Source organism: Mytilus trossulus, chromosome 1, assembly GCF_036588685.1.
Source record: "Mytilus trossulus isolate FHL-02 chromosome 1, PNRI_Mtr1.1.1.hap1, whole genome shotgun sequence".
Taxonomy (NCBI): Eukaryota; Metazoa; Mollusca; class Bivalvia; order Mytilida; family Mytilidae; genus Mytilus; species Mytilus trossulus.
In genome coordinates this window covers 30828018-30842012 of record NC_086373.1, presented here as the reverse complement: position 1 = coordinate 30842012, position 13995 = coordinate 30828018, and the positions used below count along the sequence as shown (strand labels likewise).

At 33.3% G+C, this 13995-nt stretch overlaps 1 protein-coding gene across 1 annotated transcript; it reads right to left on the bottom strand.

Moving 5' to 3' along the window:
- Positions 1-501: 501 nt before the first annotated feature.
- LOC134721338 (uncharacterized) lies at positions 502-13949 on the bottom strand. Its single transcript, XM_063584276.1, has 4 exons — positions 13844-13949; positions 11743-12121; positions 6153-6265; positions 502-2071 (listed from the first exon to the last, which is right to left on the bottom strand). The coding sequence occupies exons 2-4, from the start codon at positions 12106-12108 to the stop codon at positions 655-657; spliced, it is 1896 nt and encodes a 631-aa protein (XP_063440346.1). The 5' UTR covers positions 12109-12121; positions 13844-13949; the 3' UTR covers positions 502-654.
- Between the last annotated feature and the right edge of the window lie 46 nt (positions 13950-13995).

Sequence of the window (13995 nt, the reverse complement as noted above, 5' to 3'; positions counted from 1 at the left end):
CTCATTGACATATCTTCCTATATATATTGTACAGTCTGGATTAGATTACCGGCTGATGAATGTAAAACCAGTCGATGAATATGTTGATAAAAAATCCAAATTTATTCAGATTGGTCCCTTCATCTTTTTTGAAAGTACATGTATGACAAAAAGTTTAATTGTGGAATGGTGATTTGTTTCATGATAATAGCCCAAAAATAGGTTAAAATTGAAAAAAACTGGTAAAATCATCAAAATTGGGTACCTTCAAAGGGCCGTAGCAAGAAAGGAAGTACACCACTACATGATTTTTTCTTCACCAATTATTTTTTTAAAGTCATATAAACTAAAAAAAATCAGGTTTAGAAAAAAAAGGTTAATTCTAGAAATTTTTGGCTCCTCAGAGGTGTACATCCTTAATACCACTATACAGTAACTGACTGTTAGCTCCAATACTTTAACAATGGAAAATAAGCAGATAAAATGATAAACAGGAATGGTATAATTTTTTTAATGAAACATGACAGACGTCTTTTTTTAAGAAGCATCATTCAGGTAATAATAAGGAACATCATTTGAATTTCCAAAACACAATTTTTTGCAGTACAGAAGTTTTATCAGTGTAAATTGTAATGTGTTTAAGTTAAATACATATCTGATAAATAATCGTTTGACTCATACTTTTTCCCATGGCCATAAGTCTAGAAAATTACAGAAGAACTTGATATACACTCCGTCATTGCTCGACCTAGGACAGCTTATATCATTGCTATCATGCAAATTCCATCTTTTCGATACACTTTCAGCATAAGAATTACTGTAGATCCGAGGTTCATTGGTATCTATCTTTAAGCAGCCTGTACACGGAACAAATTTTTTTGGATCTTTTCTGTCTCTGCAATAGGGTCGACATAACCTGCCACCTGTGTCGAATGCTGTTAACAATACCTGTGTCGCTTTATGGTTCATTGGTTTCCGTACAGGTAAATAGGTCATTGCTTCACTTATCCCAAACCTATCGTCTACAATAGCATACTCTACTGACCTGCCATCGTAATTTGTCCCTTCCACACGAATATTCACCTTTTCGAATCCCGAACCAATGTTTATGTGTTTTTCGTATGCCTTAGGAAAAGATTTTTTTAAGTTCTTGCTCCTATCAGCATAAATATCATTCTTTTTTGATGTTATACCCTTGTGAATTGGAAACGAATTAAACGTGACATTTCGTGGGCGTTTAAACACTATTAAGCAATTTATATAAACCCATTGATTAGAATCTGCATTTCCATTAATTTCGAATGGATTTTGCACGGTGTTTAGAAAACTTGGAGTTGCATCTAATCTATCGAGATCGGCTTTATTTGTTTTTGGAACACACTCCCATGTTAATTTGTTACAATCAAGCCAGGGAGACCCACAGCTTGGTTTACTTTTACTACAAGACGGAAACGGCTGACATGTGTATATGTCCTTAGTGAAACGGTTAGAAAATCCATCTATATTTCGAAACCTCTTAAATGTGTGTGTTTTATCGGATACGGTAAATTTTTCTGATATGCCAAACCCTTGATTTGTCAATTTTCCAAAACCATCCATCAAATCGTAAGGTCGGTGTCCTATCTTTCTAGTATAAGGATAATCTTTTTCTGGATTGATTCCATTTTTCTGTTGTTTTTGTCTAAATTTTTCCCACCAGCAATCAACAAATGCATGCAAGCTCCAAAACAAAGGATCATGTGGTGCAGTTATCAGTTTTGCCATATTACCGCCGACAAAAGAATGACATTTACCGTGCAGTTCCTCCAGGAAATAACGTCTACTTTTACTGTTTGTTATCTCAGAGTGACGTTTTTTGGACAAAACATCGTTTACATTTTTCTTTGTTAGTAACTCACCTCCAAAACCCCCGACATTGCGTATTACATATCCTCCTCCCTCATGCTTCCAGTTGTTAAATGGATAGCCAATTTTTCCATTTGGACTTCCTACAAATTTTTTCGTAAACAAACATGAATCTGATGGATTTTTTAATCTGTTGTCAAGAGTTGGATCCCAGTATGGAATTGCACAATCCAAAGCAGTTTCAACTCTGAAAAATATTAATCACTATACTTATATTACAATAAGTGGTATAGTTTACTTCGTTTTAACTTAAGAATTGAATACTTCTTTTGTAAATTACCTTAGCTGTACTTGGCAAAACATTTAGGAATTTTTGGTCCTCAATGCTCTTCAACTTCGTACTTTGTTTGACCTTCTATAACATTTTTGATTCGAGCGTCACTGTTGAGTCTTTTGTAGACGAAACGCGCGTCTGGCTTTAATATTAAATTTTATTCCTGGTATCTATGATGAGTTTATTTGTACACTTTGTATGAAGCGCGGATGTGCTTCATTCTAATATTGTGAGCTTGGTCAACGCTTTTACTTCTTGAAGAATCGATTCTAGGTACAAACGTTGTTTACTATCTTACTATCGTGTTATAGTATTTTTTGTATTTGTCTTTGTAAATTATTTCTTTTATTGTTTAGTCCTTTTGATATGGATCGATACTTATACAACCCCTTCATTGCATTATTGTGCCATAGTATTTGTTTCTATCTAACCTCTTTTACAATTTTAGGAATATGATTGGTTAAAGGCAACCGCATGGAGACCGTGAATATTCCAGATGGGTAAGTGGGGTTCCATATTGTGTTAGTAGGCGGGGCTTATTGCTAATATGCTTTGTCAATATACCTTTTTCTTAATCTATGTTGACATATTTGAAATTGAGATTGGAAATGGGGAATGTGTCAAAGAGACAACAGCCCGACCATAGAACAGACAACATCTGAAGATCACCAACATTTCTTGTTTGTTTTTGTAGTTATTAAACTTAAGGTGGTACCTAACACTACAGGGAGATAACTCTGTAAAATCAACAGAATGTTTTAATGACGTCGTGCTGTTAAGGGAATATTAAGCTTCTCAATGATCAAAATAAGTTTTTGTCAAACTGCTATATAACCAGTGTAATTTTTCTGATTAAACGGTTGGTTCAATTTTTTGAAATTTTTATATTTTTGTCAAAAGTTCAAAGTAAATACTTTCTCAAAATTTTAAGAAAATTAAACAAGCCTAATTAATTTATAAATGGGAAGATATTACAATCATGTCTGTTTGTTTTGATTACACTTCATTGCTAATATAATGAAACTTTATGCGACAGTCTGAAAAGTTTAGCTACCTATAACACAAGATTTAATCTAACATTTCTACATAAGAAAATGCCTGTACAAAATCAGCTGTTATTCGTTCATTGATATGTTTGAGCTTTTGATTTTTCAATATGCTTAGGAACCTTCCGTATATAAATGTCCTCGGATTTTCGCATTTTCCTTATTTTACTTTTTACTTGCGTATTTAATCACTAATAACCATTCAGTAATTATAATTACATTTTTTTGATTGGTTATAAATCACGTTTTCTATTAATTTTTACTTGTACACTTCATTGTGGATGCTCGTGTAATCATTAATGTTACATTTCATTTTCAAATGAGGGTTTATTTCAGAATGACTCATGATTGCCGTTAGCCGATCAAAATAACGTTTAATAATGAAACATTAATATAGTGGTATCCTTTATATTCAACTAGATGGTATATTGAAGAGGGTAGACCTGGTATATTGGAGACAACTCTTACACATATCTTAAAAGTCATTAGTGTGTTTTAACATATCAGTAAATTTAACAGGGATCAAGTATTTATGTTGTTTACATTTGGCTGTAAAAATGATGCAAACAGATCCAGTAAACTGTGCATTTTTGTAATATTCTTAATAAATATTTTAACATATTAAATCACTTGTAATCATTAGTATGTAATTAATGTTGATTGTTCTGCTGCTTGTGGGCGCTTTGATTAGTATTAAATTTTGTGTGTGTTTGTTTCTTTGTTTGACACCACCAAGCATTAAACTATAGTACATATTTTTTTAATGACGTGGATGAAAAGGTAGAAAACTACCATTCATACACGAAATGCAAAAACACCAATAAACTTAGTCGGAGGAGTTCTGGAGCAACTTTACTTTCCATTGTGTCTTGTGGCATCATTAAGAAAAAAATCTTGGAAGTTTTGGGAAATTCGATTTGAATAAATGATTAAATAATGAAGTAATATGGTTTTAGTGGTAAGTCATTGATACAGAGTTTGTTTATGTACTTTCTTACTGTTTCTGTTTGTTTTTTTCAAATATAAAAGGCACTATTCTAGAAGATATGACCTGAACATCAATCCTGGTACAAGCTTATGCTAATAGATAATCTACATTAATACAAAGACAGTACTTAGATAGTGACAGACTGTCAAAACAATGAATTCTGTTAGCGTCTGCTATTGATGACAGGTGCATTATGTAGTCTCGGGAGAGAAACCAATATATAGTTGTGACAAAAAGTTATGTGAATTCGCCCCATACTGAATATTATTGTTTTTCTTAATTAAATGTATTACAATTATTATTGGGACAGTACTCCTTTGACTATTGAACATAAAAAGAATGCAAAGCTAGTCTGTAGAAGGTTTGGAAGGGGTAAATGAATTTGGACCCAAAATTTTACTTTTTTCATGTGCTTTGTTAACCAACTTGTTTAAAGATTTTGAAAATTCCAAACCGTCAAATTCGATAAAAGTTAGTGATTTTCAAGAATAATAACCAATAAATGTTTTAACAATTTTTGGCAGGATTTAAACAACAAAACTTTTTTTCTGGTAAGAAAAAAAATGTTATCTGAGCTGGCTAGACTTTTCGACGTATCGACAACTAAAAACCGTTTTTTTTTAATTCATGCTGTTTGTATAACCAATGTGTTTCAGATTTACTTTAAAATATGTTTCCTCTTAAAAAGCATCAAAAGTTAGTGTCTGGTGAACTATATATAATAAGTGATTTAGTTTTTCATATTAAGAGCATTCATTTGCACTGCTGTATACAAAAAATGGAAATAATAACAATTTTAATTTCAAAGACCCTTGGTATCACAATTTTAACACAACATTACTCAGAACCTTTTATTATTGCAAATTAGAAAACTAGTGTAACACATGTGTCTGTCTAAAAACCTTGAAAGATTATAATTATGTATGTTTACAATGTATATTCATTTGAGAACAATAATTTTTTTTTAAAGGAGCGTACTTCTAGTACCAGCTACATCTATTTGTGAATTCAAAAGATATCGCGCCCACTGACTATGTATTTGAAATATAACAAGTTTCTTTTAACATGCCTACTGACAGTTTTAATGTAATAACAATATTAAGTGTTTCCACGTATTATTTTAACCAATGATATGCCTTGAGCTTTATAGGAGGTAAGTTGATAGTCATTCTTTGCAACACCAATTTAATATACCACTTTTTTTATAATATCACACACCAAATCTTACTGCACATGCCTTGCCTAGTGCTGATTGAAATTATCGTAGCACTGAACTGCACGTGCTTGAATATGATATTCTCAAATGCACATGGGAGCTCCTTTCGCAAACAAAAAATAAATTACCGAGTCGAAATGATGTTTTTCCAGGACTTTTTCGACACTAACCAAGATGATCTTTTGATTTGGATATTTCACAAATGTCATGGAGTTTCTGGCCTTGTAATTGTTAGTTTGACAGGGACATTAACTCAAAACCAGATGAGTTTTGTACACGTGTGTGATATCAAAATCGGTATTTGATTATTAATACAAAACCAAACATGTCGAGCTCTAAAAATGCCATTTGTCCAACCAAAAAATCAACATTAAATAACAAAAAATTAAGCCAAATTGGTTAAATTGGAAAAAAAAGTTCCTAACTTGTTATATAGTGGAGTTATTCTAGATTTTTTTATATATCTCAACCCTCCTCTTTTCATATCGACTATTGCATTGACTGACTGTTGTTTGCTTAACATTCTACTGCATACCCGCTTTGTTCCTACTAGATAATAAAATTAGGAGTGTGTCAAAGAGACAACAACCCGATCAAAGAGCAGAAAACAGTCCAAGGTCATTAATTGGTCTTCAACACAGCGAGAAAATCTCGCATTTGGAAATGGGTCTCAACTGACTCCTTAACATAAATTTGTGAACTAGTTCAGTGAAAATGGTCGTCATACTAATGTCCAATACTTACATGGTTAATAAGAGACGATGCCACGGAAGAAATGCCGATCCAAAATGGGCGTTTTTGACAGAGGAACTCCTGTGGAAATTTGCAAGACAATCATACACATTTGGTTTCAGGCTCTAAAAGATAAAAACATTTTGTTAACACAAACAATATTAATTAATATATTTTTAGTCAGATTTATTTTTCACATTTTAAACTTGTTTTTCTATACTGTGACCAGTATAACCTTGATAATTATGAGGTTTTTTTTTTGGTTTAGTGAAATAAATATTATTAGTTACATGGTGTGTAAGTGACCTAATAGGATATATATAGGATTTGTAAAATTCCAACTGGGATAAGGGCGAAGCGCAAATCCCCATATGGAATTTACATACCCTTTTTAAATCGTATTAGGTCACTATCAAACCGTGTAATGAATTTATCTTACATACTATTTTCCCATGTTGCATTTAGACTAACGGCCTATCAAAGTGATTAAGTCTTCATACAAAATAAAACCCAGTAGCAGTGGTTACTGTTAGCATACAATTCCAACAGTAACACCCTTCTAACTTTAAATATGTTTCATAAATGTATTTTAATCGTTCATCATCAGTTTCTTCGCCTCAGGTTGAAACCTTTCAGATTTTTTGGAATTTTTTTTAAAGGGAAAGAACTACTCACTTAGCCCGTATGGTAACTAAACCTTTATGGTAAATAACCCCGTGTTTTTTTAACACCCTATACCAAATATATGTATTAACCTCCTTTAACCAATCATATCCCAATAAATCTATAAGATATATATCGGGAATTACACTAGATTTTAGTTTAATAAATTAAAGTCATATGAAACGAGTGACTGGTGAAAAATAATGTCTATCCAATTTTTGAAACAATGCATGTATATATTATAAACTCAGTCTTCAGTGCATGATTTTATCATTTTTTTACGCAAACATATCGTATAATCGTCAAATATTTTTTTTATCTCTGTATGTTATGAGGTGAAAATATGGCAGCTACTTAACTGTTGTATTTTGAAGCCGTAGTTCAACGATTGTCACCTCAATAAAGTAAACAATCAACAAAAGAGCATGGATAATAAGCACGTGTTTAACATGTACAATCAGTAAATAGTTTATTTTAATGACAGATCCATGCGTATTGCGATCACCAGATTTTTACGAGAAGGGTCGGCGAAATGCTTCCTGGAAGCAAGCAATTAAAAAAAGGTAAACTTCTTCTAAATGTGGACAATTTAAAGACTTTTTCTTTAAACTAGAGGCTCTAAAGAGCCTGTGTCGCTCACCTTGGTCTATGTGCATATTAAAGGACACAAATGGATTCATGACAAAATTGTATTTTGGTGATGGTGACGTGTTGGAAGTTCTTACTTTTCTGAACGTTCTTGCTTCTTACAATTATATCTATAATGAACCTTGCCCATTAGTAACAGAGAAAAATATTTGGTAAAAATTTACATAAATTTACCGAATTAATGAAAATTGTTAAAAATTGACTATAAAGGGCAATAACTCCTTAATTTGTAGATCTTACTTTGCTGAACATTATTGCTGTTTACAGTTTATCTCTATCTATAATAGTATTCAAGATAATAAACAAAAACGGCAAAATTTCTTTAAAAATTACCAATTGGAGGGCAGCAAGCCAACAACCGATTGTCCAATTCATCTGAAAATTTCAGGGCAGATAGATATTGACCTGATAAACATTTTTATCCCATGTCAAATTTCCTCAAAATGCTTTGGTTTTTGAGTTATAAGCCAAAAACTGCATTTTACCCCTATGTTCTATTTTTAGCCATGGCAGCCATCTTTGTTGGTTGACCGGGTCACGCCACACAATTTTTAAACAAGATACCCCAAAGATGATTGTGGTCAAGTTTGGATTAATTTGGCTCAGTAGTTTCAGAGGAGAAGATTTTTGTAAAAGATTACTTAGATTTATGAAAAATGGTTAAAAATTGACTATAAAGGGCAATAACTCCTAAAGGGGTCAACTGACCATTTCGGTCATGTTGACTTATTTGTAAATCTAACTTTGCTGAACATTATTACTGTTTACAGTTTATCTCTATCTATAATAATATTCAAGATAATAACCAAAAACAGCAAAATTTCCTCAAAATTACCAATTCAGGGGCAGCAACCCAACAACAGGTTAACCGATTCATCTGAAAATTTCAGGGCAGATAGATCTTGACCTGATAAACATTTTTACCCCATGTCAGATTTCCTCTAAATGCTTTGGTTTTTGAGTTATAAGCCAAAAACTGCATTTTACCCCTATGTTCTATTTTTAGCCGTGGCGGTCATCTTGGTTAGATGACCGGGTCACGCCACACATTTTTTAAACTAGATACCCCAATGATGATTGTGGCCAAGTTTGGTTTGATTTGGCCCAGTGGTTTCAGAGGAGAAGATTTTTGTAAAAGTTAACGACGACGGACGACGACGGACGACGACGGACGACGACAGACGACGGACGACGGACGACGGACGCAAAGTGATGGGAAAAGCTCACTTGGCCCTTCGGGCCAGGTGAGCTAAAAATGAGTGCATAAGTTTTATAATGTAAACTATCCATTTACTTTTTTATAAAAAAACATATGCATTATTTTTTTAGATTTGAGGTTTCATATGACTTTAATTCTTTTATACACCATCATACTAGATGTGTTTTTGTTATTCTAGATAACGCACGTCTGGCGTATCAACTTATAAGCCTGGTGCCTTTGATAACTATAATATTAACACTAGGTATAAGCGTTGAATAGTGAAAAAATTCCTATTCACATAAAGAAATTTACTAAGGCAAACTCACTATTTAATATATGTTCACTTGTTTTCGTTACAGATTCTAAAAACTAGCATAGCCCTCATGGTCTTAGTTGTCGAGCCACCGCACTACATGGCCGGTGTGATCGACTCCAATCTTAATTGCCTAGAATTTTTAGTCTCTACGAGCACCCTGGATTCCTCAACCAATGCATATTGCCCATCATAAAATAGCCAACATTGATAGAAGAGGGACGAAAGATACACAAGGGACAGTCAAACTCATAAATCTAAAACAAACTGGCAACGCCATGGCTAAGCATGAAAAAGATAAACAGAAAAACAATTGTTCACATGACACAACATAGAAAACTACGGAATAAACAACACGAACCCCACCAAAAACTAGGGGTGATCTCAGGTGCTCCGGAAGGGTAAGCAGATCCTGCTCCACATCCATCGTGTTGCTTATGTGATTAATGAATTCGGTAGGTCACATGCATGAAAGGGAAGGGGATTGTAGTTACGACGTAAGGAACATATCCGATATCATTTGTGAAACGGTTATTTCATAACGGTCAACCAACTCGTGATGGCGTCCGTAAAATTTACGAAGGGATGATTTCAACTGCACCATTTGGAACTCTTGGTTTAATAGCTTCCTTGTGAGCAGTAACCCTCTATCAAGAAAATCATGATAGTAAATGCAAGCACGGGAATATCGTATCATATGGGAGATATATACCCCGTATGCAGGTGCTGCTGGAACGTTGCTACTTAGAAATGGAAAGTTCAAAATTGGAAAGCTGAAATCATCTCTTTTGTGGTAAAGTTTTGTTTTCAACCGACCCTCATTGTCAATTTTGAGATGTAAGTCAAGATATGAAGCCGACTTAACTGTATCTGTAGTATCCTTTATCTCCAGTTTGATAACAGTTGCGGTCAGAATCAATCAATCAGTCAATTTGAAAACTAACAGATTAAAGTTTTCAATTGTTCGTTTCCCTTCGAAAATTTATCTTTTTTAGAATGGACATACTCTTTTGGAGTCTATCATAACAAAATGTGCTACTCTGATCGGATCTGCAATCATGTGTCCCACCTCTATGATTGCAATATAAACACAAGCAATAGAGAGAAGAAATATAGTTAGCTGCAATTATAAGTATTATGAATAAAAAAAGATCTGGGTTAAACACCAATGAGACAGCAACTAAGCGACACACAAAAAAATTAAAAGACAGTAGAAAGAAAGGTGCTCTTCAAAGGGAGGCAAAAAATTACTAAAGGAACATTCAAACCCAAAGTTGAAAATAAACTGACCATTTTGTGGCGATGTGTCAATCGTCTCGAGTCACGAATTAGTTTAAATAGTTTAAACAGAGGTAAACAAAATTACCATCAACACACAATTCTCAAATACTCAAATACTGTAAACCAACTTATTTTCGCGGATACTTTATTTCGCGTTTATTCCCAGCTAGCCAACTTCGCGACGACTAAATTTCGCGATGTACTTATTTACTTAATGTAGTTTCATAGGAAATGATCCAAGTTATTGTTTTTCGCGACGATTTAATATCGCGTTATTTTTCTACTCGCGAAAGTTGGTTTACAGTATATGTTTTGAAACAGTTAAAGAGTGCAAGTGTAAGTCTGCAGGGGCGGATCCAGCCATTTAAAAAGGGGGGTTCCCAACCCAGAAAAAAAGGGGCAGTTCCATCTATATGTCCCCATTCAAATGCATTGATCGTCCAAAAAAGGGGGGTTACCCCCGGAACCCCAACCCCCTGGATCCGCCACTGTAAGAGCAAGGACTTTTTGATAAAGAATACAAGCTGACATGATAACAAACGTTTATTAAAAAAGTTGTAAAAGGGGGACGAAAGCTACCAAAGGGACAGTCAAACTCATAAATCTAAAACAAACTGACAACGAAAGTGTGTTATTTAAATTAAAACAACAAACAAGCATTATACAATATTTCTACAATATTTTAACTTTAATTGATTAAAACGATCTGTACGTGTCAGTGTCATTTCAATGTTTTAGTTAAAACATTGGTCCCCATTGTCAGAACGTGTCAGGCAAATATCAATCTTGTATTTTATCTTATTATTCTCAAAGAACTGTACGTTTTGTAAATTGTGCCTTATCGTCCTAAAAGAGGGATAAAAGATACTAAAGGAACAGTCAAACTCATACATCGAAAATAAATTTACAACGTCATGGCTATAAAAGAAATGACGAACAGACAAATAATAGTACACGAGACACAACATAAAAAACTAAGGACTTAGCAAAACGAACCCCTTCAAAAACTGGGGTTGATTTTGGGTGCTCCGGAAGGGTTAGCAGATAGTTATCAAAGGTACCAGGATTATAATTTAGTACGCCAGACGCACGTTTCGTCTACATAAGACTCATCAGTGACGCTAATTTCAAAATATTTATAAAGCCAAACAAGAACAAAGTTGAAGAGCATTGAGGATCCAAAATTCCAAAACGTTGTGCCAAATACGGCTAAGGTTATCTTTGCCTGGGATACGAAAATCTATGTTTCACGTGTGGCACCTGTCGTGTTGCTCATGTTATTAAAACCCCGTCAAAAAGTCTAATTCGGTAGGTCACATTTGTTAAAAGTTACGACATAAGGAACATGTCCTATATCCTCCTTTGGAACGGTCATTCCATAACGGTCAAAATTATGAAGGCATGATCTTAACTGGTTTCTACCTGTCAGGTAGATTTTACATGGTTATTTTCAACTGAACTGTACGCGTCAATATTTTTATAAAACAATTCTTTACCTTATCATTCTTTAGTCTATTGATAGCTGCATGGTATTTTTCTCTTTCCTTCTTTGTCAGCATTCTATATTCTTTCCGAACAAACAGTTTTTTCTTTTTCTTATCAAACTGGGATTTAACAAACATTTGTCTCACAAAATTCAATACTTCATCATCTTCCTTATAGTCAAATGGAGGATTTTCCCATAAAAACTTATTAATGCAATAACTGACAATTTCCTCTCCTGGTACGTCCTTTGGTCTTGAATTGCTACTTCTGTCATACAGACATTTATTATATGTAGGTGGACAGTATAATGATTGAATAGTTGCTGTTGTATAATGTATTACAATGCTGATAAGGCACAGGCAGATATTCCCAAGCATATTAGGGATTTGACTGAAAAAAAGTTAGAAAAAAATTATACATATTACATGCGTCATCAGCGCTTTTTTTGGGAATTAGCTTCATCCAGAAAATCCATAACTGATTAATTGAAAGCCTAAGATATTAAAGAACCGAAAGGGTTGAAGAGCTATATGACCACAAGGACTCCCCCCACAAAAAAATTAAGGTTAAATCCATAAAGGGTCAAATTTACCTGGGGTAAGAATTCATAATTTTTTATAAACGTACAATTTAGGAAAGGTTTGTTTAACACGAAGATTATATCAGTACCGAATTAATGACTACTGAATTGATGATACCATCGGAGACTGAAAGTTTACCAACTGCATATTGACCATGTTCTATTAAAATGAACAACCCAATTCAAATATTTCGTGCGTACGAAGTGCTTTGATGTTTCTGCCTTTATTAGGAACGCCCAAAGCCGAGTATTTGAAAGCCAAGGATCTAGAGTAACTGAAACATTTGAATACTTGATGGCCAAAAGGACATAAACACATATAGCCATTTTCATTGAAAGTCGACATTGCTTGAGGGGGATGAAAATTTGATTTCTTTATACATGTAATATCGCACAAAATCCATAAAGATAGTGTTAACGTTGACATGACTTCAAAACTGAAAATTACCTTGATAATTATTATTTGACTTTTCAATAATTTCTGCTTGATAGTCTTTTTATTAGTTTAAAGGCCATTGGAGATATATTTTGAAATGTAATTCACATTTCATTTTAAGAATCAGTGGTACATAAGTTTCTTGACGAAGTAGGATCCTCCTTCGTTCAAAAAAAAAGAAAGAAAAAAAAGGGTCAGATACATGTATTAGTAGCATTATCTAGTATTTTAATGGAAAGGTATATTTTCAAAAATGTCCCATTTTCTTCCTGTTGAATAAATATTTGTCAGTAATTACATATTGGAAGTTCAAAGGTGTAGTATTTTTGTGCTCATTTCAGGGATCAGATAAGTCTTTTCCTTTCAAACTTATTTTTTCACTTCTGCGTTGACCTGAATTATCATTTTTATGGTTATAATTATAAAATAACTGATTATATAATTTTGAGTTTTTGAAATACTAATGCTTTTCCACGTCATGAATAGCTTACCTAAGCTGAATTTGGCAACTATTTCGGAATTTTTGGTTCTTAATGCTCTTCAAATTCGAAATTTATCTAGAACACGTTTTCTTATTCAAGCGTCACTTATGAGTTTTCTGTAGACAAAAAGCCCGTCTGACGTAATTACAAAATTCCTATCTGGTATCTATGATGAGTGTATTGACAATTTCAGCGGTCTCAATTAAGACGCTGATTAAGGGATCAAAAACATGTTTTAACCATGTCATGTTCATCATGTGCCTGTCCACACCCATGTACATGCAATTCAGGTGTTGATGTTGTTTGTGGTTTAAATGTTTTGTATACGTCACTGACGGTCAGGCTGTCCTTTAATTTATATCACATTTTGTCATCACGTAGCCTCAAATAGCTTTACTTTATGTTATCGACTTTGTTCAACTTAGAAAAAAAAGAGATGAAAAAAACAACATGAAAGGTGTTCTGAGGTTAAAAGCTATTCAATCATACAGAGTTATTTTTTTTCTCAAAAAAAAACCCCAAACAAAACAAAAAATAGTAAAATTTTAGTTTAATAAAATTTTAAAGAACTCTTTACTCTTACTGATAAAGAAAACAAGTATTAAGAACTTTACCTGATAATTCAACAACGCAAAGCAACCCGTATCTAAATTGTTAAGTAAGCAATATAGACGACTTGGTCATCTGGTACAACAGTGAAGCATCTGGTGTATAATTACAACTGTCATTAATTTATGTACATATTGTTTTGAACATATGGTTAAAA

Excerpts from the sequence above, each read along its gene's own strand:
- LOC134721338 (XM_063584276.1), bottom strand. The coding sequence starts at position 12,108 with ATGCTTGGGAATATCTGCCTGTGCCTTATCAGCATTGTAATACATTAT. Across the intron at positions 6,266-11,742 it reads ATAGACTAAAGAATGATAAG|AGCCTGAAACCAAATGTGTA; the intron begins GTAAAGAATTGT and ends TTTATCTTTTAG. Across the intron at positions 2,072-6,152 it reads CATCGTCTCTTATTAACCAT|AGTTGAAACTGCTTTGGATT; the intron begins GTAAGTATTGGA and ends AATATTTTTCAG.